This window comes from Perkinsus marinus, assembly GCF_000006405.1.
Source record: "Perkinsus marinus ATCC 50983 genomic scaffold scf_1104296932410, whole genome shotgun sequence".
Taxonomy (NCBI): domain Eukaryota; phylum Perkinsozoa; order Perkinsida; family Perkinsidae; genus Perkinsus; species Perkinsus marinus.
This window is the reverse complement of record NW_003215453.1, coordinates 206,528-231,987: the sequence shown is the minus strand read 5'-3', so window position 1 is coordinate 231,987 and position 25,460 is coordinate 206,528. Positions and strand designations below refer to the sequence as shown.

Genomic DNA, 25,460 nt, shown 5'->3' with positions numbered 1-25,460 from the left:
GCGCGCGCCGGCTGATCGAAGTAAGTCCCGACATCGCATGCCAACATCATCAAGGCCCTTACGAGGAGGCGTAAGCCGTGATGTCACAATGTGATTCGTCGCCGTACACGTCTCCACTCCTTAACGGAGGATCTGAGGAAATCTTGATACTGCGTGGTAAATCCTTGATGTCCCGCGCAAGAATATCGACGCACACAAAAATGTGCCCATTTCCAAATTGGAAATTTCAATGTACTCGTGTTCGATCCGCAGTGACGATGTTTTTACTGACACTCATTCAACAGCGCATATTTCCAAGCTGTACCACGTTAACTTACACTGCAGCACATTGTTACGCCACGGTGTTGTGCCTTGCATGAACGCGCACAGCCATTTGTGTTCTGCGTGCGAGACGCACGCGTGAGAATTGCGTGTAGAAGGAGGGACACTCTCTTCGTCCGCTCAGGTTTTACTCACGCGACACTGCGTTTGCTATCATGGAAGTTGGGAGACACCTCCAAAGCCCCCACCCTTTGGAAGCGTGAACGTTTATGGGAATATTTTCGGATATTTTGCCCCCGTGTAAAACAGCCGTTGACAATACAGATTGTTCTCAGTAATAGTGTTGAATCCATGATAACAGCAGCAGCAGAAACTGAGGAAGGAGCGGTACCGGAAGAGCCCCTGTCGGGTAACGAGCCATTGGAGGCAACAACACTCAATGCTGAAGTTGATGATGATGACGACGATACCCTCACTTTGAAGGAGATACGATGCAGAAGGTGACGATGGAAATTTTTGGAGTTATTTTAGAATTTTTGTTATACAAAATACTATAATAGGGTTTCACCCTAGTGATATGAAAAACAGCAGTAGAAACATATTTTACGACTACTACACACCGAATTTTACGACGCCACTTCGCGTGAAACGGGTTGTGAAACTCCATTGTATAATAACATATAGAAAATATACTTATACATGAAGTGCAATAGAGTCTGAAAAAAGATTCAGTTTGATCATTTTCATAATTTCTGGTATCAGCGATGCGTGATTTTGATATTGTAATCCTGATTATGAAAAAAAACCGATATTTTTATAATGATGATGGGAATATCATTAGCTGCGATCAGAATTATGTCGAATTGACACCCGGTTGCTGTGGCAGGTTCTCTCATAAAGTGGCTTCGTTGTTGTCATCCTCTGGTGCTGTGGGTGACGGCAATGCGATCAATCCTAAGGTGAGTTTATCACTCATAAGAGTGTTGAAAAATATGCACATGGTCAGCTACATTATGTGTTGGTGACAATTTTGATAAATTTCTGTTGGTTTTTTGTACACTTCTACTCGAATTCGTATGGTCAGCTGAGGAAAGCGATTACATATATTCCTACTCCAACACTGTATAGGAAACTTCTGAGCTCAGTAGCTGAGGAAAGCGAACATATATTCCTACTCCAACACTGTATAGGAAACCCCTGAGCTCTGCTGAGGAAAGTGAACATATATTCCTACTCCAACACTGTATAGGAAACTTCTGAGCTCAGTAGCTGAGGAAAGCGATTACATATATTCCTACTCCAACACTGTACAGGAAACTCCTGAGCTCAGTAGCTGAGGAAAGCGAGCATATATTCCTACTCCAACACTGTATAGGAAACTCCCGAGCTCAGCTGAGGAAAGCGATTACATATATTCCTACTCCAACACATGTGTTTGTGACGATATGAAAATTGTGAGGAAATTCTTGTTGTTTTTTCTGTACACTTCTACCCGAATTCGTATGTAATCTTTTATAATTAATGAGCTTATTTCCCAACACTGGAGTTAGTGAAGAATATATATTCCACGGCTACTGCATATCACCGCAAATAATAACGCGTTTTCCACATTGCGAGAATATTCTCCGTTTTTTCTCTTAGACGGGTACGACCGGTCTGCCGCCATTTTTACGTTCCTATGGCAGCACGTCCAAGCGCGAGGAACGACTCATGCACTTCCTTGAGTGAGATGAGCATTTTTGGAATATTTTCTGGTGATGATCGTTTTTCAGAGAATTTGAGATTAAATTTCGGCAGACGTACGGAGGGGAAAGGAAACTTTATTTATGCCCTTCGAATGAAATTGGAGTTCCGAAGTTTCTGCCAACGACGATTCGACCATTCAAATTGGTAGTGATTAAACACATATTTCACGACTACTGCATATCACCGCGAATAATATCGCGTTTTTCATCGAGTTTTACGCCACTTTGGGTTAAGCGGGTTGTGAAACTCCATTATTTTGTGAGTTATATTCGTAATAATGGAGTTTCACGGGCGGCTGCGATACGAAAAATATATTTCACGACTACTGCATATCACTGCGAATATCCGGTTTTTGCCACTTTACGTAAAACGGGTTGTGAAACTCTGAAACTCGCGTGAAATTATTGTTAGAGTTTACCCGGTTTTCGCGGAGTGAAATGTCAATTTTTTTCCACTTGTGTTTTTTTGTATATCAAAACTTTTGAGTGTATGCGATTTGATGATGTTTATCGGAGTTTCAGCCGTGATATCGAAAAAACACATATCGCATTTCATCTTGTGAAAAACGCATGTGAGCAGTGAATAACGCGTAGATCATCTGATACGTTTTACGTGGACTGCGAGGAGTTTTCAAATGACTTCAGCGTTTTTCACATGCAGTATTACGCCACTTTCGAAGGGGTTTGTGAAACTCCAATAATTATCATTAAGGCAAGCATTGTCGTTGTTTTGTATATTAATTATGAAATTATACTTGTATTAACTCATGGGCGTACGATGCTGAATGACGTAGTTTTTCACGTTGAGTGCGGTGAGCTGCGCGGTGTTATTCACGGTAAGTGCTTTCAATGCACTTCGCGTAAAACGGGTGAAACTCTGATATATGACGCAATTTTACTGGTAATATACTTGTATTTATCCACAGGCCTATCCAGAATTATACGACGCTGGAGCCTGCGCTAAGTTCCTGGCAGATCATATAGTCTATGAAGAGTTGAAGGATCCTGGAGAGTAATAGTGGTAGTAGTAGTAGTAGTAGTAGTAGTAGTAGTAGTAGTAGTAGTAGTAGTAGTAGTAGTAGTAGTAGTAGTAGTAGTAGTAGTAGTAGGAGTAGTAATAGTAGGAGTAGTAATAGTAGTAGTAGTAGTAGTAGTAGGAGTAGGAGTAGTAGTAGTAGTAGTAGTAGTAGTAGTAGTAGTAGTAGTAGGAGTAGGAGTAGTAGTAGTAGTAGTAGTAGTAGTAGTAGTAGTAGTAGTAGTAGTAGTAGTAGGAGTAGGAGTAGGAGTAGTAGTAGTAGTAGTGGTAGTAGTAGTAGTAGTAGTAGTAGTAGTAGTAGTAGTAGTAGTGGTAGTAGTAGTAGTAGTAGTAGTAGTAGTAGTAGTAGTAGTGGTAGTAGTAGTAGTAGTAGTAGTAGTAGTAGCAGCATTGACAGGTTCCCTGCGGTCGTTTGCTCTCCTTCCACGACTTTGTTCTATCAAGCTGGAGATGCATTTGATATCAGTGTGGTGAGTTGGAAAAGGTGTGGTATCGTGAATACGATATGTGGTCAATATATTTACTAATATTCAATATAATGCAGTTTCACAACCCGTTTTACGTAAGATGGCGTCGTAAAACTCTGTGAAAAACGCGACACTATCCGCGGTGATATGCAGTAGTCGTGAAATATGTTTTTCACTAGTGTTTTTCATATCACTAAGGTGAAAGTCAAATTTGCATTAATGAAGTTATTAATTTCATAATCATTAAATATAAACTTAAAGTATTATATTGGAGCTTCACGGGCGGCCCTAGTGATATGAAAAACACTAGTGAAAAATATATTTCACGACTACTGCATATCACCGTGAATAATATCGCGTTTTTCACCACTTCACGTGAAACTCCAATAAGGAAAATTAATTTTTATCATATAATAATTTTCAGGTTCTCTGTTCTCTCCTAACCGGTATGGGCTACGATGCCTATTGTGTCGGGGGTATCGCGCCTAGATGGATAACAAGGAGAGTTTTGAAAAAATGTGAATGCCCGAATGAAGATTTACTCCACTTAGAAGAAGTATGATGAGAATTTTTAGATTTGAGAATTGAAAAAAATCCGGAAAAAAACATAAATGTTGAAATAATATATACACATGAATAATAATAAAAATGCCGCTCCCAGGGATGGAACCCGGGACCTAAAAATAACGTTTCGCAGGATTTGATAATAATGAGGGAATTTTTTTTCTAATGTGATGACACTTACATGGGAAACTGACTGTTGAAGAATGTGTTCCTAGACATACGTGGAAAATTGAAAATGAGTTTCACGGGCGGCCGTGATATTAAAATTGGGATTTTTGTGAAACTAGGTGCAAAGAAAAGGAGGAGGAAGTTCAGGGGTAGTTGAAGAAGAAAAAATGATAAAAAAGTGAGACAATATGGATATTTACCGGAATTTTTGGGGAAAAATTGGAAAATTTTCCTTGGTTTTTTTGTACACTACTAAACTAAATTGCATATACGCTTGAGAATATGCGAATGGTGACAATATGAAAATTCTGGGAAATTTTCGTTGATTTATGTCCCCTTATTCATGTGTGAAGTTGTATAATTAGTCGGGAAGACTGACAAAATTTTCAACTTGGAATATATTTTCATTTTCCTCCTAGTGTTGGTGGTTTATATACAAACTCACATAGAACTGTGCGGGAAACAATTGAAATTTGCCGAAATTTCCTCTCAGAATTCTCATGTTGTCACCAACACATGTAGTTGATTATGTGCCTGGTCCGAATTCGTGGTGACGAGGCTGTGCGGATCCAACAGCAGCCGTTGTCACTCAATGAAATACTAGGTTAACTGATTTTACCATCGGTTTTGTTTAACAACGCGTTTTACGTGAAGTAGCGTCGTAAAATTTGGTGAAAAACGCGGTGATATGCAGTAGTCGTGAAATATATTTTTCACTAGTGTTTTTCATATCACTAGGGCCGCCCGTGAAACTCCAATATAATAGTTATAAAATCGATAACTCCATTAATACACATTATCATTGAATATTCATATAATGGAGTTTCAACCGTTTTTCGTGAAGTGAAATGTGTTTTTCACATTACGGGTGAAACTCCAATAAAGGGTATATATGTAATTCTTTGAGAAAAGCCTCGTACTGATTTCAGGTATGTGGATTTGTTGGATTTGAGACAACTCGCCACTGAGGAGGTGGAAGAGGACATTTCAGGTGATCGAGTGTTAGTATTACTTCATAATTGGAGTTTCACAACCCTTTTTCACTAGTAAAGTGAAATGTGTTTTTTTCACATTTTTTTTCTCAGAGTCTCTTGAAATGCATCATCGTGGAAGTATTGATGAGAATCGAAATGAATCGGCGGAATCGGCAGAGAAGACTATTGGTGGGTCCCACGTGTGGTGTTTTTATGGTCGCAAGCAACAGTGTCGGAGTAGAAATATATGTTCGCTTTCCTCAGCTACTGAGCTCAGGAGTTTTCAAAGCTAATTATAGAATTAGGGTAGAAGTGTGTAGATGCGAAAAAAATTCCCGAAAAATTGCTCGAAATTTTCACTTTGTCGTCAACACATGTAACTGTTCATAGTGTTGGAATATATGTTTGTTTTCCTCAGCTGAGCTCAAGAGTTTTTAAAGCTTTTCATAATTTTAGGGTAGAAGTGTACAGAAAACCAATAAGAATTTTCCTCAGAATTTTCGTATTTTCATATGTAGTTGACCATGTGGATATTTTCTCACAGGGAAATTTGATGTGTGATATATTCAAATAATATGTCGGTGGTAGAAAAGGCTATATTCACTAAATAGCAACACCGTCGGAGCTTTGGGGGAAATTTATGCAAACGTTGACACGAAACAGCTATGTCACTCGGTAGGGTTAGGAAGGGAATAGAAAATCTGATCATGAATTTGACTTCTAGTTTGCTGGGTTAATATTGTGAGTTGAGGGCAGATTTAGTGGATGAATTGTGGAAAGTTTGGGTAGTTGTTGTTTATGTTGTTCATGTTGTTGCTTATGTTGTATTTATTGTTTATGTTGTTGTTATTGTACATGTTTTTCTATGTTTTTTATGTTGTTGTTTATGTTGTTGTTCACGTTGTTGTTCATGTTGTTGTTAATGTTGTTGTTTATGTTGTTGTTCATGTTGTTGTTTATGTTGTTGGTTTTTGTGCACTTTTACTATAATTTGAGTAGAAGGGACTCAACACGTGAGAGAGGCGTGTCAAAATGTATACAATTCGTACTACTGTAGTCTCGGAATGTTCTCAAAATTCATCGATATGAAATGTTCTCGAAAAGGTCTCGTCTCGATCACAGCGGAGCGACGCTCTACAGTTTAAAGTTTAGCATTTTATTATACGCCAATAATAAAAGAGTTTTTTTCAGGTGAAGATTTCTCGTTGGGGAAGAAGTTTATAATTGAAAGCGAATTTGTGAAGGGAGAGGAGAATAGAGAGGTAGAGAAAAAATTCCGCGGCCGGGAATTGAACCCGGGTCTCCTGCGTGACAGGCAGGAATACTCACCACTATACTACCGCGGAGTGAATATTGTATTGCATCTGCGAGGGTGGTCCGATCTTCAGGCCCTCCTTGAGGAAAGGGCGGCGTATGAGGCAGAGAGGAGCGATTCGGACGATGAACTAACGGAAGATGTAATTTGCTGTTGTTGGGGAAAATATGCATATGGTCAACTACATGTGTTGGTGACAGTATGAAAATTGTGAGGAAATCATTGTTGGTTTCTGTGCGAATTCGAATATAAACTCCTATAATTTACTTTGGGAAGTCTCGAGCTCAGCTGAGGAGAGCGAAGATATATTCCTACTCCAACACTCGACTGTTGTGAAGTTTACTATAACGAATTACATTGATTATCAGGAGGAGGAAATGGACGCTATCGCGGCTACAGCAGCGAATATTAAGGAACTCGGGAATGCAGCTGCTGGCCAGGGCGAAGAAGCTCAGCCTTCTAAGTTCATAGGTAGGAGATCGTCGGTAAGTGTTGGTGATGGTTGTGTTGTTGTTAAGGTAGAAGAGCACATTGTTGGGTTATGGTACGGAAAGGAGCGCGAGGTGTGGTATGTGATATGTTTATTGAGCCCTCCACGGGGATGGTGTTCTCTACTAAAACGGAACCAAGTAGTACTGTGTTGTTGTTATTGTTATTGTTATTGTTATTGTTATTGTTATTGTTATTGTTATTGTTATCGTTATTGTTATTGTTATTGTTATTGTAATAATGGAGTTTCACCCATTTTACGTGAAGCGGCGTAATACTCGGTGAAAAACGCGATATTATTCGCGGTGATATGCAGTAGTCGTGAAATATGTTTTTTACTAGTGTTTTTCATATCACCAGGGCCGCCCGTGAAACTCCATTGTTATTTTCATTCAGCCTACGAGTCCGAGGGGGAGCCGTTGAAGCCGTGTCCGTGAGTTTTCAGTTGAGGTGACACGGAGTGAAAATCTTCGCTGTGCGCGAATTAGATATCTTTATGTTGATATTGTGTGGAATGATAAGAATATGTGGGTGAGCATGCAGAGGAGTTTTATCGAGGAAGATGTTATGGGGAAGAGAACACCGTTGCGGAAAAAGATGAGTCTAAGTGGAGTTAGTATGGACATCGATGATACGAGATTTTTCGAAGTGAGTTTAGTACTCACTAGGGTGGAGGAGCGTGCTGTTGGTGGTATGAACTGCTTTTAATAGTATACTTGTATGTTACGGTGGTAGGCGATTTGGGGCTGTCACTAAAATCGTCCGAATCTGCGCATTTGTGTCTAGTGAATTTAAGTAAAATTAAAGTGAATTTTACTTGGAATTGACCTTTATCGTTGCGTAGATTTTGGGTGGTGATTGGTGACACGGTGAACTTTTCAAAAAAAAAGGTATATCGTATGCTATTGAAATCGTGTTATTTTTACTAGTATAATTGTAGTTATATGATAAGCAATTATAGCTACAAGTGTAAGCCTTAACAACTCGGTGAGTACTAGGTTGTATATGGAAAGTATAGTGGCATTCTACGTATCGCAGACTAGTTTAGTAATATGTAAAATCGGATAACAACATTGAGAAGGACTCAACGGTTATGAGATATGTTTGCTCACCTCAGCCAGTGTTGCAACCCTCGCGAGGTGACAGTAGAAGGGCCCAAGAAGAAGTGGAGATGAATGCTAATACAAGTAGGGGAGGTGCGGTATGGGAGTTTAGTCATGGCTTAGTTGCAGTATTGGAGTAGGAATATATGTAATCGCTTTCCTCAGCTACTGAGCTCAGGAGTTTCCTATACAGTGTTGGAGTAGGAATATATGTAATCGCTTTCCTCAGCTGCTGAGCTCAGGAGTTTCCTATACAGTGTTGGAGTAGGAATATATGTAATCGCTTTCCTCAGCTGCTGAGCTCAGGAGTTTCCTATACAGTGTTGGAGTAGGAATATATGTAATCGCTTTCCTCAGCTGCTGAGCTCAGGAGTTTCCTATACAGTGTTGGAGTAGGAATATATGTAATCGCTTTCCTCAGCTACTGAGCTCAGGAGTTTCCTATACAGTGTTGGAGTAGGAATATATGTAATCGCTTTCCTCAGCTGAGCTCAGGAGTTTCCTATACAGTGTTGGAGTAGGAATATATGTTCGCTTTCCTCAGCTGAGCTCAGGAGTTTCCTATACAGTGTTGGAGTAGGAATATATGTAATCGCTTTCCTCAGCTACTGAGCTCAGGAGTTTCCAAAGCTAATTATAGAACTAGGGTAGAAGTGTACAGAAAACCAATAAGAATTTTCCCCCAAAATTTTTCTCATAATTTTCATATGTAGTTCCTCTGGAGCACCTCATCGGAGTATACGACATTTCAAGGCCACTCACTGTGGACGATTTGCCACCTAGTTGGACTAGTCCTGCAGTGATAACAAGAGAACGGTAGTAGAAGCTTAGAAGTATATTGGACTTTCACGGGCGGCGCTAGTGATATGAAAAACACTAGTGAAAAATATATTCCACGAAAACCGCGTTTCTCACCGAGTTTTACGACGCCACTTCACGTATAACGGGTGAAACGCTATTATTATATCAGCGAAAATTCGTCCGAAAATTTGAATTTTAAAATTGAGATTTGTGAGGAATATGTATTTGATTTCCTCAACTGAGCTCGGGAAAAAATCTACATGAAATCTTGGGTAAAAATGTGGAAAAAGCATCGAAAATTTTAGGAAATTTCCTGAAAATTTTATCATATTTTTACCAATACATGTGTATGAATACCCATTCATGAATATACGCAGATATGTGATCGAGATTTTTATACGAAAATTTTCCGAAATTTTCTGAAAAATTTTTCATCATATTTTCACCAACACATGTGTATATCTGTATGCAGATTTGCTACACGATTCTGTGATGGAGTTTTTTCTACGAAAATTTTCCGAAATTTCCTAAAAATTTTATCATATTTTCACCAATACATGTGTATGCATACCCATTTATGAATATACGCAGATATGTGATCGAAGTTTTTCAACGAAAATTTTCCGAAATTTCCAGAAAATTTTCCATCATATTCTTACCAACACATCATGCAGATATGCTACACGATTCTGTGATAAAGGAGTTAAAATAGAGAAATACTTGAAAGCGACTTTGGAGGAATTCTCAGTGGGTTCACAGCCTGATGGTATGGTGCAAAGGTAAGTTGACAGATTTAGTGACAGTTCTGTAAAACGTAAATTAGAAGCGAAAAATAGCTTTTTTCGCCGCACGTGTTAATACGATTTTTGTGTGGTGATATTAGTTGTTCTTATTTGTTGATTATTCATCAATGGAGTTCCACCCTAGTGATATGAAAAATATATTTCACGACTACTGCATATCACCGCGAATAATATCGCGTTTTTCACCACTTCACGTAAAACGGGTTGTTAAACTCCAACTTTTTTCACATGTTTATGTTGCTAACCAACGTGTTGCGACGAATGGAATTTTATCAGGGTGACTCGATTTAAGGATATACGAATGCGGATACCAGTGATGATAACGGAGATATTCAAACAACGAAAAGATTCCTTGCAAACGCGAATAAAGTAAGGGGAGGAAAATTGTGAGAAAATTTGGGGAAATTTTTTGTAACCCGAATTCGTGAAATTTGTAGATTTGGAAATTTGTGAGCTCGGCTGAGGAGAGCGAGAATTTATTCCTAAAACACTGTGTGCTACTACACACGTGTTGGTGATAATATGAAAATTCTGAAAAAAAAATTTATTTGTTTTTGTAGACTTGTATTAGAATTTTGAGCTTAGGCGAGGAAAACGAAAATATATTTCTTATAAAACTTCCTCAGTTGGTGAAAAAATCACAAATGTTTTACTTGCAGGTATCTGGGTGACGCTGCAATTCGCGAGGAATTCGATCATGGACGTTCGAGTGCACTAAAAGTGAGAAACATATATGAAAACAACAATGGAGTTTCACCACCCTAGTGATATGAAAAACACTAGTGAAAAACATATTTTACGACTACTACATATCACCGCGAATTAATATCGCGTTTCTCACCGAGTTTTACGCCACTTGACGTAAAACTGGTGAAACTCCAATGATATACATATTAATAATATTAATGTTAATTATTATTCTAATACCATTTCATATAGTTAAATGGAGTTTCACCACCCTAGTGATGTGAAAAACACTAGTGAAAAACACATTTCACATTTCGCGAAAAACGGGTGAAATTTCATTATTATATACAATAAAACACAACATGAAAACTGCGAGGAAATTTTTTGGGAAAATTCTCGTTAGCGTTTGTACTTTTGTCGTGTTTTTCCACAAACCATCAGCTAAGGAAATTATCAGCTAAGGAAAGCGAACTCTTTTTGCAGCTCTGAAAATTGGGGTTATTTAAGTGGAAGCTGGAAAATGTGCACATGGTCAACTACATGTATTGGTGAACATTTTTGAGGAAATTATCATTAGTTTTTGTACATTTTCACCCGAATTCGTATATAAACTCCTATAGTTAGCTTTGTAAACTCCTGAGCTCAGTAGCTGAGGAAAGCGATTACATATATTCCTACTCCAACACTGTATAGGAAACTCCTGAGCTCAGTAGCTGAGGAAAGCGATTACATATATTCCTACTCCAACACTGTATAGGAAACTCCTGAGCTCAGTAGCTGAGGAAAGCGATTACATATATTCCTACTCCAACACTGTATAGGAAACTCCTGAGCTCAGCTGAGGAAAGCGATTACATATATTCCTACTCCAACACTGTATAGGAAACTCCTGAGCTCAGCAGCTGAGGAAAGCGATTACATATATTCCTACTCCAACACTGTATAGGAAACTCCTGAGCTCAGCTGAGGAAAGCAAATACATATATTCCTACTCCAACACTGTATAGGAAACTCCTGAGCTCAGCTGAGGAAAGCGATTACATATTTTTCTACTCCAACACTAGAGTTTCACCCATTTTACGTGAAGTGGCGTAATATTCCGTGAAAACGCGGTATTATTCGCGGCGATATGCAGTAGTCGTGAAATATGTTTTTTCCATATCACGGCCGCCCGTGTAACTCGACTGATATTATTTTCACAGGTTTTGGTCGACATAGATGAGCGCGTGAGAATTATGGAGTACTATCACGAGGGAAGGGCAGATAGATTGGAACGAACTGTTGAGAAAATTGGGGAAAAAATTAAAGTGAAATTTTTTTCCGGGAGAAAAAATATTATTTTTTTTCCTCATAGGAGTATTTCATCGATCGCGATGATATGTTGGAGTATCACTCAGTGAAATTAGACCGTGAACTGATGGGAAGTGTGGTGGGCAGAAGTCTACCGAGTTTGCCGATTGGTGAGTACGTTAATGGTGAGTTGGTTAGCGATGGAACGGTTTTTAGAGAGTATTGGAAATGTACCGATGACGAGGATTTCACACAAGTATCGAGCTCCTGAATATGTGGTGAATGAAAAAACGTGTGGAATTACAGAGTTGTGCAGTAAGAAAGTCGGGTTTTATTATCGCGGGGCGATGTTGGTTGGAGTTTTACCCGTTTTACGTGAAGTAGCGTTGTACTCCATGTGAAAAACGCGATGTGTAATATTCGCTGCTCAGATGCATTTTTCGCAAATTGAAATGTGAAAGATGTTTTTCATATTACGGGTGAAACTCCGAACAGCTTCTGAATACATAAGTGGAATTTTCGATGGACTCTCACGACCCGTTTCAATTGAAGTGGCGTAATACTCGGTGAAAAACGCGGAGTTCTTGATACGAAGTGGATGAGTTACAGAGTTGCTCAGGATGAATGAAAATATAAAATCGATAGAATTATTTATGAGAGCCTCTAGTGGGACGGCGTGCATATGAAACATATAGTTCGATAGCTAATGGGTACATAGTTGTGGAATATCTGATGGAGTTTTACGTGTATGTGAAATTATGCGAAGTATGGGGAAAAACGGAGTTGTGCAGTAAAAACGGTGGAGTGAATCTGAGTTGGTGTTGATATGATTGGGTCTAGTTGAATATTCGCAGTGAATTATGAACGTCCTTGGGATCGAACTCACGACCTGGTGGTTAGTAGATGAGCGCTCTACCACTGAGCTATAGAGGCGATTTTTTGTCAGGTAAGATTGTGTTTCACCTCCCTAAGAAGTGTATTCGCATTACTTATCACCGTCCGGAAGGACGGCTGATGGGCCAACAGTTGACTTTTTATAAAACCCCTGACGGGCAATCTCTGACGTAGGTCTTGTTCGGTGGAGTTTCGTATATACTTTATTATATGAATATTTAATTATAATGTGTATTAATGGAGTTATTAATTTTATAACTATTATATTGGAGTTTCCCGGGCGGCCCTAGTGATATGAAAAACACTAGTGATAAATATATTTCACGACTACTGCATATCACCGCGAATAATATCGCGTTTTTCACATGGAGTATTACGCCACTTCACGAAAAACGAGTGAAACTCCAGTGATCAACTTTTTGGGAAATAAAGATGTGTAGAAATGCAGTTTTTTTTCATTTTCACTCTTATATTTTAATCGTTGACTCTTCCCCCTTTACGAAACCAATCTCATCGATTGAGCGACTCTGGGGAATCCCCAATCGGAACGATTTCGCGGTAGCATGTTTTCGCTTCAGCGACTACAACATCGTTTCTCTGTAGGTCATGTTTATTTGTTTCACTGCTTGTGATCAGTGAATGTTTCACTCGTCGTGAGTTCGTTCGTATAATTCTGTTTCCATAAAAAATTTCCGTGGTGATTGTGGTTTTTCGTGTTTGGTAGATTGGATAAGCTCAGCCGAATTGGAGCAGGGGATGATATCAAACTGCCGACACCTATGCAGTTGTTGCAATTATTGAAACTCGAGAAAACGGCTAAGCATAGCTTCATTGAGACTACTAATCAAAGTGAGATGACTAGATTCTAGTTATACCGTTCCTCGCTGAATTTTCTAATGGATTCGCGTTATTTTGTATAGAAGAATTGTTGTTGTATATACGCTGTTTTTTTTTCCTGTAGAAGGTATTGAAAATTTCAGCAAATTTTTAAGTGACCATTTTTCAAGTCTTATGTTGTATGATTATATGATATCGTATGTAGGAGTGAAATGAGCGCGATTGGTTCACGCATATTTCGCAGAAGCAGGAGTGCATCGTCGAGGGTGGTCAACTAAGATTGGGTTAAAATTTTCATAGAATTTGACGTACGAGTAAAAGAAGTATACCGGAGATGTTTGGCGAGAAAAAGTAGCTCGAAATTCGATGCAGTTGAGGATAAATCTACCCGAGAAGAATTTAAAAAATGTGAAAAAAGTATAAATATGCGTTAAAATTAAGTAACGTTGGAAAAAAAGCGCATAAGTATCGACGTAAAATGACTAGAAAATGTTCGTTGTAGTTACTTCTGAGATGGTATTACGTCGTAAAGAGGAAAACAAAGTGAAGAATGTGAGATTAATGAGTCAAAATGAAGGAGTTCAGAAAGGTAGAGTAGCGTTGATATCCTTATTGTGAAAGTCTGGACTCAGCGAGTGCAGCTGCGGCGATAGCAGATTTTGCTGGTCCACCCGTTGATGTTGGAAAAAGTGCTCATAACAAGGGAGGAGATACTGTGGCTTCTCAGCGAAATTTGGTAAGTTTAACGTCATCATTTTTTATGAATTTCGGGAATGTTGTAGACAATACAATGTCGTGGTCGGTTTCTGTTTTACTGGGGGGATGCAAGATAGTGTGCATAAGGAAAAGTAACAACACATGTTCTTGGCTCTCACCCAATAAGCGATCCTTTAGCTCGCTATGTAGCTAAGGAAAAGAAGATACAATTACACAATTAGAGCGAATCTTCACATTACAAGAAGAGAAATTCATAGTGAAGGAATATCAGTCTGCGAGTAGTATGAACGCAGTTCAATTGCATTAGATGTGATATGTTGTTTATATATAGTTGAATGGAATTTCACCCTAGTGAGAAACACAGTAAAACGGGTGAAACTCCAATAGACTACTAGTATAAATATTATCAATATTAAGGTATGGCTATATAAAATATTAATAATGGAGTTTCACCCTAGTGATATGAAAAACACTAGTGAAAAACATATTTCACGACTACTACAGGCCGCGAATAATATCGCGTTTTTCACCGAGTTTACACAAAACGGGTGAAACTACAATTTTTTTTAATATTTTTTTTCGTGAAAAATTATTATGTAGGTGCTGATGAAAAACGTATACGATTACGCCAGAGGAGCTTTGGCTGAAGTCACGCCGCTGGAAGATGGTTCGGAGGAATATGGGGAGGATAGTGCGACGAAAATAGCTGAGAAAAAAGTGGGCATATCGCGAAATCTCATCGGAATTAGTTTGAAATTATCAAGCTGATTCGCGCTAATATCATTAATTTTGGAAGCGAAAGTCACAATGAAAATAATAAAGTAGATGAATTCACTTGAATATTTCCTATATCAATATGTGGGTGCACTTTATGTGAAGAGTAAGTTTCTTGTTATTAGAACCACTCCCCGTATGTCGCTAGTATCACAAATTTTGTTTTTTGAAGCAATTAAGTTGTATTGGCGAATTAGAATTCGACCAGGTTGAAAACATGAACTCTTTAGATGGACATTTTGATGCCGTATTTGGCAGAGTTCCGTGGAGAACAGCTAGATGCACTCCAGGCGGAATTTGTTGTTAAGAAGTAATTCGATTTTCTCGGCAAAGTGTCATTGAATTGATCGCAGGTGTAAAAGTGACTTCCGCAAGAGGCTCCTGGATAGGGCGGCGGTTATTCAGAAAAGGTTAGAAGAGGAACAAGTAAGTCTCTCTGTCGTTATTGTGGTGTGAGCAGTAGTCGTTATTGTGGTTTGAGCAGTAGTCGTTATTGTGGTTTGAGCAGTAGTCGTTATTGTGGTTTGAGCAGTAGTCGTTATTGTGGTATAGGAGTTAGTGTAGATGTGATAACGATAAAACAGAATGTGTATAGGAAAAGATGATGAGAATATGAGAAAAAAATGAGTATGTTTCAGAGTAGCGATGATAACACACTTTGGAGCAATCGTGTATGCAGCGATGTTGTCGGGAGCTGCATGGTGTAGATATTGGAAGTCGCCGAATACTATATACTTATGAAAACTCGAACGCATTTATAATAGAAGTTGAAAGGTGCATAGATATGAAGTGTTGGGGTAGTAGTTGTCGAATGCTCGGTTCATCCATAACGGAAAATTCACTAAGTTGAATAAAATCTCTGATGCTTTGATATGTTTTCTGCAGGAGGCATTGAAAAAACGGCGTGCTCAAATTCAACGTCGCGGTGGTCCTGAAATCCAGCAAGGGAGAGCTGAATCTGATTTCGAACAGTACCAAACTTTGGCTATGTTCCGGTAAGAGATTGTTATTATGCGACTGGAAATCTCGACGGTGTTGTATCAATGGTTGATTCTTGCTTGCTCGCCATCGGCCACACAGAAAAACACTTGAAAATTCATTCAGCGCGATCAGTAGATCTCTCCTGAGCTTCAAAAACGTTCCTAGGATTTCACGTGTAAAACTCTACCCAGCGGTCTTGTTGAACACCCCTACTTGTTCGTGAAGGAATCGACACTTGTTATAATTCCCTCTGTTGAGAAACATGATGGAGGTTAGTCATACTCAAAGAGAATCAAAGAGAACATGATTGACTCTCAGCGCTAAAGGGACAATATAGTTTACTTATACCACGCCATTCTGACAGACGCGGAAAATCGTGATCGCGTTATGACTACATTCATCATAGATAAATGCCATCTTGTAGTAAGAATCAACGCCTAGGAATAGAGGGATACTTTAGGTGACTTATACAGCACCATGCTGTTGAGCAGTGAAAAAAAGCAGATATTTATAATGACAACACTCTGTTGTTTTTTCAATGATAGAATCATTGAGGCGGCTCCAAGCGTTCATCGGAGTACGTTCCGGAGTAGAAATATACGGAAACTAATAAAAAATTTTCATTTTTCCTTCGCTGGCTTCAAAAAACGGGTAGATAAACGTTTGCATTCCTCGGAGAAAATTTCTCGCGATATCGATCGTCCCAGTGCTGTATCTATTTGGAATATAATCATTTCTTTACGTTCGTATGAATGTTGCTTTTGTTACATTTATCTGTCTAGAACTAGGTGTACTTAATCTTTATCTCAGGATTCAAATTTTGGAGCAACGGCTGGCCCGACATGAAATACAAGCTATTAAGAAATTCACTGAGTTGGAAGAGGCACTTCTGACTGATCCGAGATTGCAAGCGATGTGGGAAAAAGAATCGTCGGGCTTTGGCGACGTGGATGAGGACGAAGAGGAAGAGTTGTGTGGATCCTCTCATGCTGAGGGTAAGTGATGAAAATGGAGTTGTTCATGATTCCGCTTGCCGCTACATGTTGTTGTTATTGTGGCACTGTTGAGATTGCCTTGAGTCAACTTTGCATAAATGAGGAAGAACGAACTGTACTGATTGCTATAAATATTCGACATTTACTGATGTCGACATGATAATACGATATCTACAATCGAAGAACTACAATTTCCGTGCTAAACAACGAGTGCGCACTAGGACCATCATAGTCTGTCTCGGGTCTCGATCTATCTGGCTGATGCTAGTGGTTTTTGCTCATTAAATTAACTTCTCGCTCGGTAGCGACATATTACGTGCTACGGGCGATTAGGATGGCAACAGATATATGCACCAGCATCGTCCCAGGAGAGTTTTCCGTTTCCTCACGTGTTCGTTTGGCTCGAGGGGGCAAACGCAGTGTCCGAATATCCCCTTCCAAAAAGGAAGTAGCCTCCTTCTTATAAGGGGATATTCCGATACTGCGTCGGATAAGGTATTTCTGATGTGAGCTTTGCCGCGGAGCCTTTGCGACATGAAGCCTTGTTGAGGAGACTTTTCTGGGCGCATAAATCCCTCCCTTACTTGCCTTCGCTAACGCATCGTCTGTGAGGGAAGAGAAAAGATGATAAGAAGTCTCTTGGTATTGATATGTTCGAACCCGGTAGAAGTCCGGGAATAAGACGTCCCCTTATACTGCGGGGGTCAGAATCCATGGTGCCTCCATCATATCTCTTACGGGAGCGGCATACTTTGGGCAAATTCATCGAGGGAAAAATGTGTAAAGGAGGAGATCGCCTTCTCCTGAAGGTGAACGACACAGTTCCTCGTGAGCGAGCAGCTTTAGAGGAAAACTATCCAGTGTTCAGCAGGGAGTCTCAACTTACTCAGGATCTTCTTGAATCCGAGTTTCTCGTAGACCTTGATGGCTGGCAAATTCTCGTAATCAACCTTCAGGGACAAAGCAATAATCCAGAATTCACCGATGGCCTGAGAATGAACGGATCACTCGAAGTCTCTTGGAGAGAGGGGCCCGCTCCCCTCCTTGTTAATGAGTATTGAGCATGAGGACGGTGCGTGGCCAGTATTGGACTTCCTCGTCCCGGAGCCCGAAGGTCACGAAAATGGATCCTCACCTTGAGGATGGCACGTTTCAACATTTTAGTGCCGATACCCTTCCCTCTCCAGGATTCTACAACTTCCACCTGAGATTGAAATGGGATGCGGATATCGATAGGGATCCTATTACTCATAGCGAGTGGTTCATCAATGGCCAGCAACAAACCCGAAATTCGGAGTTCGAATAACAAACAGTGATACTCGAAGGCTCATCGCTGATGAGCCCTCCTGATCGGAGGGCTCCTGATGAATGATCGCGAGCCTTCCGGTCAGGAGTACAGTGTTGCATGGATTCTACCGTGCTCTGTACTAATTTGTAATAGTCTAGTAAGTCATTTCTGCTCCAATTCCGGGGGGTTTCGACATGATTTCTCAACACGCTATGCCTTACAGTGATGGAAATACACCCGCCGAAAACTGTCTATCGTTTCATGCTTACATACTAAGATATGGATGAGTGGAAAATTATACTAGAGCAAAAAGTTTTCACTTTTATCATTGCGGGAACAAACGTGGTGGAAAATATCAGACTATGTTGCAAATAGACTTTGAGCACTGCAGCGAAAAATGTCAGGGATCCTCTCCAAGTGTCATCAACGGCTTACATATTCTATGTAACCAAAATCACCTTTCGCCCCTGGATGTCGCCTGGAAAAAATAATTTTTTGGATGGTAAAGTTCACGGCTCACATTTTCTTTCTAATAGCCTTCTCTTCTTTCTTCGTCATGGAGTAGGGAATAACCATACTAACGGCGCCAATAACCACCTGACAACAAACTGTGTAGGAGCATGAAGCTCCTACTAGAGAATGCTAAGTCTATGAGTTCACTTAGGATGGCCTTGCACTGCAAGGCTTGCAGGCGTCACACAACAGCAGTTGGTATTATATGACACCAGAGACACCACAGTGCCATTTGTGACGTGAGCACGTGGCAGCTGCTCGATCGTCCATGCTCAATTATGCTCAAATTGAGAGCGAATCATTTCCAACGCGCAGATGAGCGACAGCAGGAGCCATTCTCTGCATAATAATTACATGAGGCCCTTCGTCCATATCGACTGCTACGAAGCAGGGGGGGGGTGACTGGACTTCCTCACGCACATGAGGTTATACAAAGTACTTGACATTTTGTCACCTGCCTTATAGTTGCGGTAGATGACTTCTCCGGTGACTGTAGTGACGAAGAGCACAACACATAAGCCGATTGGGATCATGTTTGGTTTGGAAATAGTCTTCCTGAGCAAGCAACATGGCCTTCCTGCATTCCTCCTAGAGCCTGGGACCCAGCCGACCGATCCCGCGAAGTAGAGATGTTGTGCAACTCGACGACGCACGTAGCCGATGTGCAGCGTCCTTCTGCTTCAACCATATCGATCAACTCGCGTACTTCACGTTAAACGCTATCAATAAACAAGATTCCGCACCACCTTGTGCGGCGTTGACCTGCCACAAACCGCACACGGATAGACCAACGAAGAAGTCAAGCCAGACACGATCACCGTTGGAGGCGGCTGCCTAGATCGTCGTAGCGGTACCTCCATACGCGACAGATGTGAGGCAGAAGATATAATCTCGGAGTTCGACCAGAAACAAATACAATGGACAATGGATTATGGTACACCAGCCCAGAAGCGCCTCATGCTGAAACTCATCCTTTCCTCTCCACCCCGCGTGTGCGCACGTAGCCTCACGCGTTGTGGCCTAACTTCTCGCGCATCATTGCTATATCCCTGATAAAGATGTAATATTCCTCCCATTTATTATCGCTTTCGAGGCTGCTTCAAACTTTTTGCGTGATCTATCGAAAACAGGTGAAACATTATGCCCCAACAGCAGTGAAAGCCAGGCAGTGATGACGCAAACCCATTGCGAATGATCCGACGCCCAATAGCGTGCAATCAATGGCCACGAACCGTTGCAACACACTGAAGACTCTGTTATCCATATCGTCCTCACTCGATATAGATGTGAGCTTGTACAAGTTAGTAACTAGTACGGACTAGGGTAGAACCCTCGTACAAGACTAGAACAAAACCTTGCGCGATTGTGCGCACAAGAAAGCGCGAATCTCGCCAAGCCATCGTTCCTCAAGTTGTCACTGGTTTTTATCTCCCTGAAACTCCTTCCAAGTTCAACCTCGTGGACCTGTCTAAAACTATGTTCTGTTGTCCACTCTAAGTTCCACATGTCCGACGTTCACGGGTACGTTCTTTCAACATCTCCTCCAGCTTGCGAGGATAAATCGTCTTCGTCACATTCGGTACTACCCGCGAAAAGTCAGACTTGAGATTCTCAAGTTGAGAATGCTCTTCGGAAGACATCTCTAGTTCCCTCGTCCCGTGCACGTCATCTCAATCAATCCATCTCGATGGATTGACCAATCCTTCCAATCCATCTCCATCGAATCAAGTTGATTCAATCAACATAGAGAGGATTTCGTCACGACCCGATGAACAGTCTGTTAACTGGCATCACCGCGCCTGTGGCGCAAACCTTGCACTCTTTCGACACAGCGTGTGCCTCTTGTACAAGAAGATATCCCCCTTATTAGTAAGCAAGACTCGCTTATCGAGCCTATCCTTTTTTGTTTGAAATTTTTTGTTTTCTATTTTTTTCGATGCTATCCGTCCGCAATTATTCCATTGACCTTCTCTCCAATCTATCAATTGCGTCTATCAATTGGCGGTGCGTCAGCATCCAAGGTCGACACTTTAACACAAGGCTTCAATACCACACCTTTCTCGAAAGCCTACCAGAAGATTCTTCGTAGCTGTATCAACCAGGACCATCCTATGGCGATCAACTCTACTGAACTCAGCACACTCGAATTCACAGCTCTCCAAGCGAGTGTTGCTGCTCGAAGAAGGACCAAATACCCGCCTGCAACAACACCAACCTGAACTCTATTTCAACGATTTACAGCTTCAAGAAGAACATTCCCGTTTTAAATCATGGGCCCTAACGCCCCACATACTAGCAAATGCGCAACTACTGTTTTCGACTCTCTGACAGAGAGTCTCTGTTGTGTGGGCGGTAAGAAGAAAAGCTGTAGCACCCTGTCGCTTTGGAAGGGATAACACACGGTAAAACCGTGGAACGCGAGTGATGCAAAGTCCAAACTGTATCCGAAAAACCATGCCACAGTGCGATAAAATACTCACTCCTCCCCGCTCAACTTCCACTTCCTCTCCTGAGACAACTCATTGAATTGTCGTACCACACCAGCGTTACCTTACACAAAAACAACATTCAATGAAGGTCAATTTATTGGGCTAGGTCAACAAACGAGCGAATGGTTTGTGATGTGGTTGGGGGGTGTTGGATCGATTAATATCCAGTTACCATTTAGTTAATGGGGACTTTCCTGAACCCACCCGCCCGCATCCGGTTTAAGTTGGTTTGGGAGGCATGAGTAGTCAAGCGAGGATCATAGGCCAGAGGCTCTGGCCCAGAGAGCACCGAATTGACTCTCTGTGGCAGATGAGAGTATCTCATAATCTCGCTGCTACTTATGCGGAGCGAAGCATCCAGCGTTGCAAGTTTCGGAGAATTTTTCGACAGAACTTCGAGGTTGAGACTTTCGGATCTCACTAGTTCTGTAGCAACGTATCATGCTTTCGCCCCACTACCCACTACTCCCAACTAACTAAATGAATGGATGTTATTGGACAACAGAGTCTGTTGAACAGACATTCGACAAGAGTATGGTAGAGTGTTCAGGGTAAACCAGCGAGCGAGCAAAGTTGAATCGACTCAATCAAATACGCCAATTTGATAGAGCAGGTACTCGAATACCACGACAGATCTATTTCGACTCATTGTTTCACAGAGGCTATCGAGCTACAACCACTCCTCGACAAGGGCAGCGAACCATCAACCTCACATAGCATATAAAATACAGCAGCCTGGCGGTCAGTTCTGCGTCGTGCCGCTTTCATCGCCTCGTTGTCGCCTTCTCTCTCACGAGGAGGATGCAAACCAGGGCCCGTCGCTCTGATGAGAATGCATGTCTCCATCGAGGCAACGTCGATCACCTTTTGGAAGGACTGATTCCTGTCGGTGTCAACCTTCGAGTCTCTTTCCACGGACACACAATAGATCTCACCTACCACGCTCTCCTCAAATACATCCGCCTCGGCAATGCCCTACATGGGAGGTGGTTACCACAATGCTGCTCTTTGATACATCGAGAAGTAACGACTCCTTCACGCCTCGCGGACCAGGGTGAGTCCGCGTTGCGGTCTCTCTCCTGCTAGTGCTGACAGGAGTGGATCCGCGCCCCAGATTTTCTTTCTGAGTGTACACATCTTCCTCGAGGGGCACCACAAGAAGTGTGGTAGGTCCTCTTTATGAGACCGACAGTAGCGACATTTCCAATCCGTGATATCGGCTGAAGGGTGTCGAAGATAGCCCTTCGTGCTGCTGTGGAAGGTGAGGAGTTCGAACAAACGCCGCCGATCCCCGATCTTTCATCCAATACATCTTTCAAATATAGAAGACAGTTGTTCACGGCCAAGGCCGAGACCGAGTCTGTTCACAGCTAACCGCCCTCTCTGACACCTCCACTTCTCCTCCATGTGCACATGGGAGAAGTGTATTAGCTGTGCTTTTGTGAAAGATACTGGTCTTTCAACTTCATAATAGATAGTATCGGGTCCGTTCCGGGCCCCACGTCCTGCATGCAGGTCACTTAGTTCATTCAGCCAATGGCCAGCATGACCACGGACCCACCACAAACAGATTCGATATCCCTCCGTATCCTGACCTACCCAACGATGAATCAGGCTCGCCACGTCCTGAGTCAGTTTGGTAGAAGCGAGGCCGTTATGGCAAAGAGCATTGGCCACAGACTTGATCGCTGCTTGAGAATCGCAGCATAAATAGATCATCTTCCGAGGATCGCCCTCAGCACGCAGCTCTAGAGCCCATGAAACCGCAGCTCATAGGCCAACCACTTCGCACTGCGAGATGTTTGCGTGAGGTCCTGTGATGTAACAGCGTCCCTCATACTCAGGCCGATGTCCCGGTACATGCCTGACGACTCCAGATCCCGTTCTTGCTGACACATTTCCCCGGCCAGTGACGGAGCCATCAGTGAAGAAGAAGTGGGCGGAATCGTCGAAAGATGGGGGCAGTCCGGAACTCAGTTCACAGTGCCACCCATGAGTCAGGCCCGCAGTTTGCAGATAACCCGTCGATCGTGAAACTTCAGCACGCGAACAATCATCTATACCCCATTTGGAGAGCACCGCTCGGACTCTCCGATCTTCGGCGTGTCCAATCTTGTGCAGATGGTATGTGGCGTATCGAATCCTCGCTTGAATCCAGAGTGGTTCTGTGACCATAGCTAAGCAACGCGCAGCGATTACAGTCGAGGCGGAGCGGCTCAGTCCAGAGATGGATCGAAATAGCGTCGCCTCCAAGCGAGAGAAGCGCTTTCGGAACCATTCAAACGACGAGCACTCGCCACACAGCTCTGCCGCATATAGAAGAGTTGGGGCAATGTGCATGCGCCAAGCGCAGAGCGCCAAGCTAGGCTATATGCCCCAGTATTTTCCCAGCATCCTGCGAACTGTGCTTAAGCACCTCAAGGCTTTACCGAAGGCGAAGTCCAGGTGACTGCGCCAGGAGAGAGATGCTGTGATCACCAGTCCCAGCCATCTGATGGACCTCTTAATGCTCTCGCTGATGAATTGAGCGTCAGTACCGGCTAGCTCTTCTTTCAGCAGATCAGCAGTCGCATCAGAGTCAGCGAGTGCTTCTGTTTTCTCACGGTCGGTCGCGAGTTCTGCCTCGATCGACCACGCAGAAAGAGTACTCAGAGACTGTCTCACACCAGCGGAGAGTCCAGTCACATCTAGAGCAACAATCCGTACGCAGGAATCATCCGCATAGATAGCCACTTCGGTAGAGAAGGGACCCCTGAGATCTGTGATCCTTCTTCCGACTCGCCACGTCGATGCCGAGCACACGGGCGAGAGCACCCCGCCTTGGGGAATTCCCGCTGCTCGGTAGGTTGTGAGACCATCGATATGCACATCTCCAACATGCAAGTAATATTGCACGAGAGCTCTCCATTGCGAAATTCCCGTAATGGCAGAGATCTCTGCTACGATATGAGCATGACCAATTCTGTCGAAAGCCGCAGCGACATCGAACGTGACGGTTATGGTGCGTGCCTCCTCAGGTTGTTGCGGCTGATGACGGATGATCGACTGCACGGCAGTGATCGTGCTGCGGTGAGGGACGAAGCCATGTACGTATCCCGGAGGAGGCCCGAGTGCCGTCAGGAGTCTCCGTTTCAGTAGTAGCTCGAAAAACTTACCTAAAAATGATGTCAGTGCTACCGGTCGCCACGCTTTTGGACCAAGTCGCCCATTAGCTTTATACAGCATGCAAAGGTCCGCACGTTTGAGCACCGTCGGGTAATGTGTCAATCTGAGTATCGAGTTGAAAACTCCTTCTACCGCATCGCTGAACCAGGGCACATTCTGGCATGCGTACTTCACATGTTCATAGAACTTCTATGATAGAAGATGCCATCGTGACCGCAGGCCTTACGAGTTTTGAGGTTGCGTATAGCTATCTCCACTTCTTCGTTCGCTAAGGGGCCTCCCAGAGCCTTCCAGTTTATGTCGCGATCAGCTCAGCTGATTCAGCTGCCGAGTAGTCTTCCTCCTCGTGTCCGAGCGGCTGGGGGGGGCGCTCCCGCAAGCCGAAGAATTGATCGAGGATCTCGGCTTTACTGTATGTGGCCACGGTTGGAGTGCGGGTTTTGAAACGTCTGTGGACCCCCACCTCATCCATTTTGCTGAATTATATCTCTAGATGGTTCACCTTTGCCAGCTTGATAGCGTTAAAATATGCCCCCTTGGCCCGACGCATAGTTTCTATACCATCGATCGAGCCAGCCTCAGGTGAACAGTGACGACTGGCGTCACGGATAACTGTCCGTGACTGGCGCCGCCAGTGATCCCAGGGTGTGATTTTTGCAAGCGTTAATTTCCATTCCTGAAATTTCCGAAGGAAATTTCGGAAAAATTTCCACGACCCTTGAATTTCCAGGAAATCTAACAAAAATGGCTATTTACTGATCTCTACTCACGTTTCGTTTATAAAAAAGCTCGTTCTGCATTAAGAATAGCTCTCCGCATAGATAGAGTATCGTAGTGATGCTCAGAACTGGTTGTTGTGCGTAAAAGCCCCAACGGCTGGAATCGATCATCAAGGCGAGCGATTACAAGTCTTCGCATGGCGATTCATGGCAATTCACCTCGCTCGGTCGAGCGCATCTATTTTCTCGCTCGCCTGTAACGCTCGGAGATGCAACTGCACAGTAATTCATACCATGGTAAGTAATAAGGAGATATACTTTTGATCCCAAGCATTTCCATGTCGAGTTCATCATCCACTGGACCGCCACGTTCGTCGTGCGTCAT

General features: G+C 42.4%; 3 protein-coding genes and 1 non-coding gene across 4 annotated transcripts; 1 reads left to right on the top strand and 3 right to left on the bottom strand.

Annotated features, from left to right (window-relative positions):
- Positions 1-612: 612 nt before the first annotated feature.
- On the top strand, positions 613-16,909 carry Pmar_PMAR022296 (hypothetical protein; the record flags this gene model as incomplete). The annotated part of the gene is made up of 29 exons (XM_002785511.1): positions 613-761; positions 1,148-1,220; positions 1,903-1,985; positions 2,034-2,151; positions 2,933-3,018; positions 3,440-3,512; positions 4,361-4,419; positions 5,171-5,232; positions 5,327-5,404; positions 6,407-6,477; positions 6,604-6,672; positions 6,899-7,015; positions 7,049-7,159; positions 8,137-8,206; positions 8,836-8,938; positions 9,598-9,702; positions 10,003-10,095; positions 10,386-10,446; positions 11,616-11,720; positions 11,768-11,888; positions 12,650-12,767; positions 13,322-13,446; positions 13,937-14,023; positions 14,067-14,170; positions 14,752-14,868; positions 15,156-15,235; positions 15,279-15,351; positions 15,811-15,920; positions 16,717-16,909. The coding sequence occupies 29 exons, from the start codon at positions 613-615 to the stop codon at positions 16,907-16,909; spliced, it is 2,814 nt and encodes a 937-aa protein (XP_002785557.1).
- On the bottom strand, positions 6,490-6,561 carry Pmar_PMAR022295. The gene has a single exon. It is a non-coding gene; the product is annotated as a tRNA-Asp (tRNA).
- Positions 16,910-17,743: 834 nt separating the features above from the next.
- Positions 17,744-19,074, bottom strand: Pmar_PMAR022294 (conserved hypothetical protein; the record flags this gene model as incomplete). Its single annotated transcript, XM_002785510.1, has 5 exons — positions 17,744-17,890; positions 18,037-18,105; positions 18,625-18,667; positions 18,710-18,786; positions 19,057-19,074. The coding sequence occupies 5 exons, from the start codon at positions 19,072-19,074 to the stop codon at positions 17,744-17,746; spliced, it is 354 nt and encodes a 117-aa protein (XP_002785556.1).
- Positions 19,075-23,728: 4,654 nt separating this feature from the next.
- Positions 23,729-24,459, bottom strand: Pmar_PMAR022293 (hypothetical protein; the record flags this gene model as incomplete). Its single annotated transcript, XM_002785509.1, has 2 exons — positions 23,729-23,878; positions 24,347-24,459. Coding segments are annotated over 2 exons (263 nt in total), but the record flags the coding sequence as incomplete, so codon positions are not given.
- Positions 24,460-25,460: the final 1,001 nt, after the last annotated feature.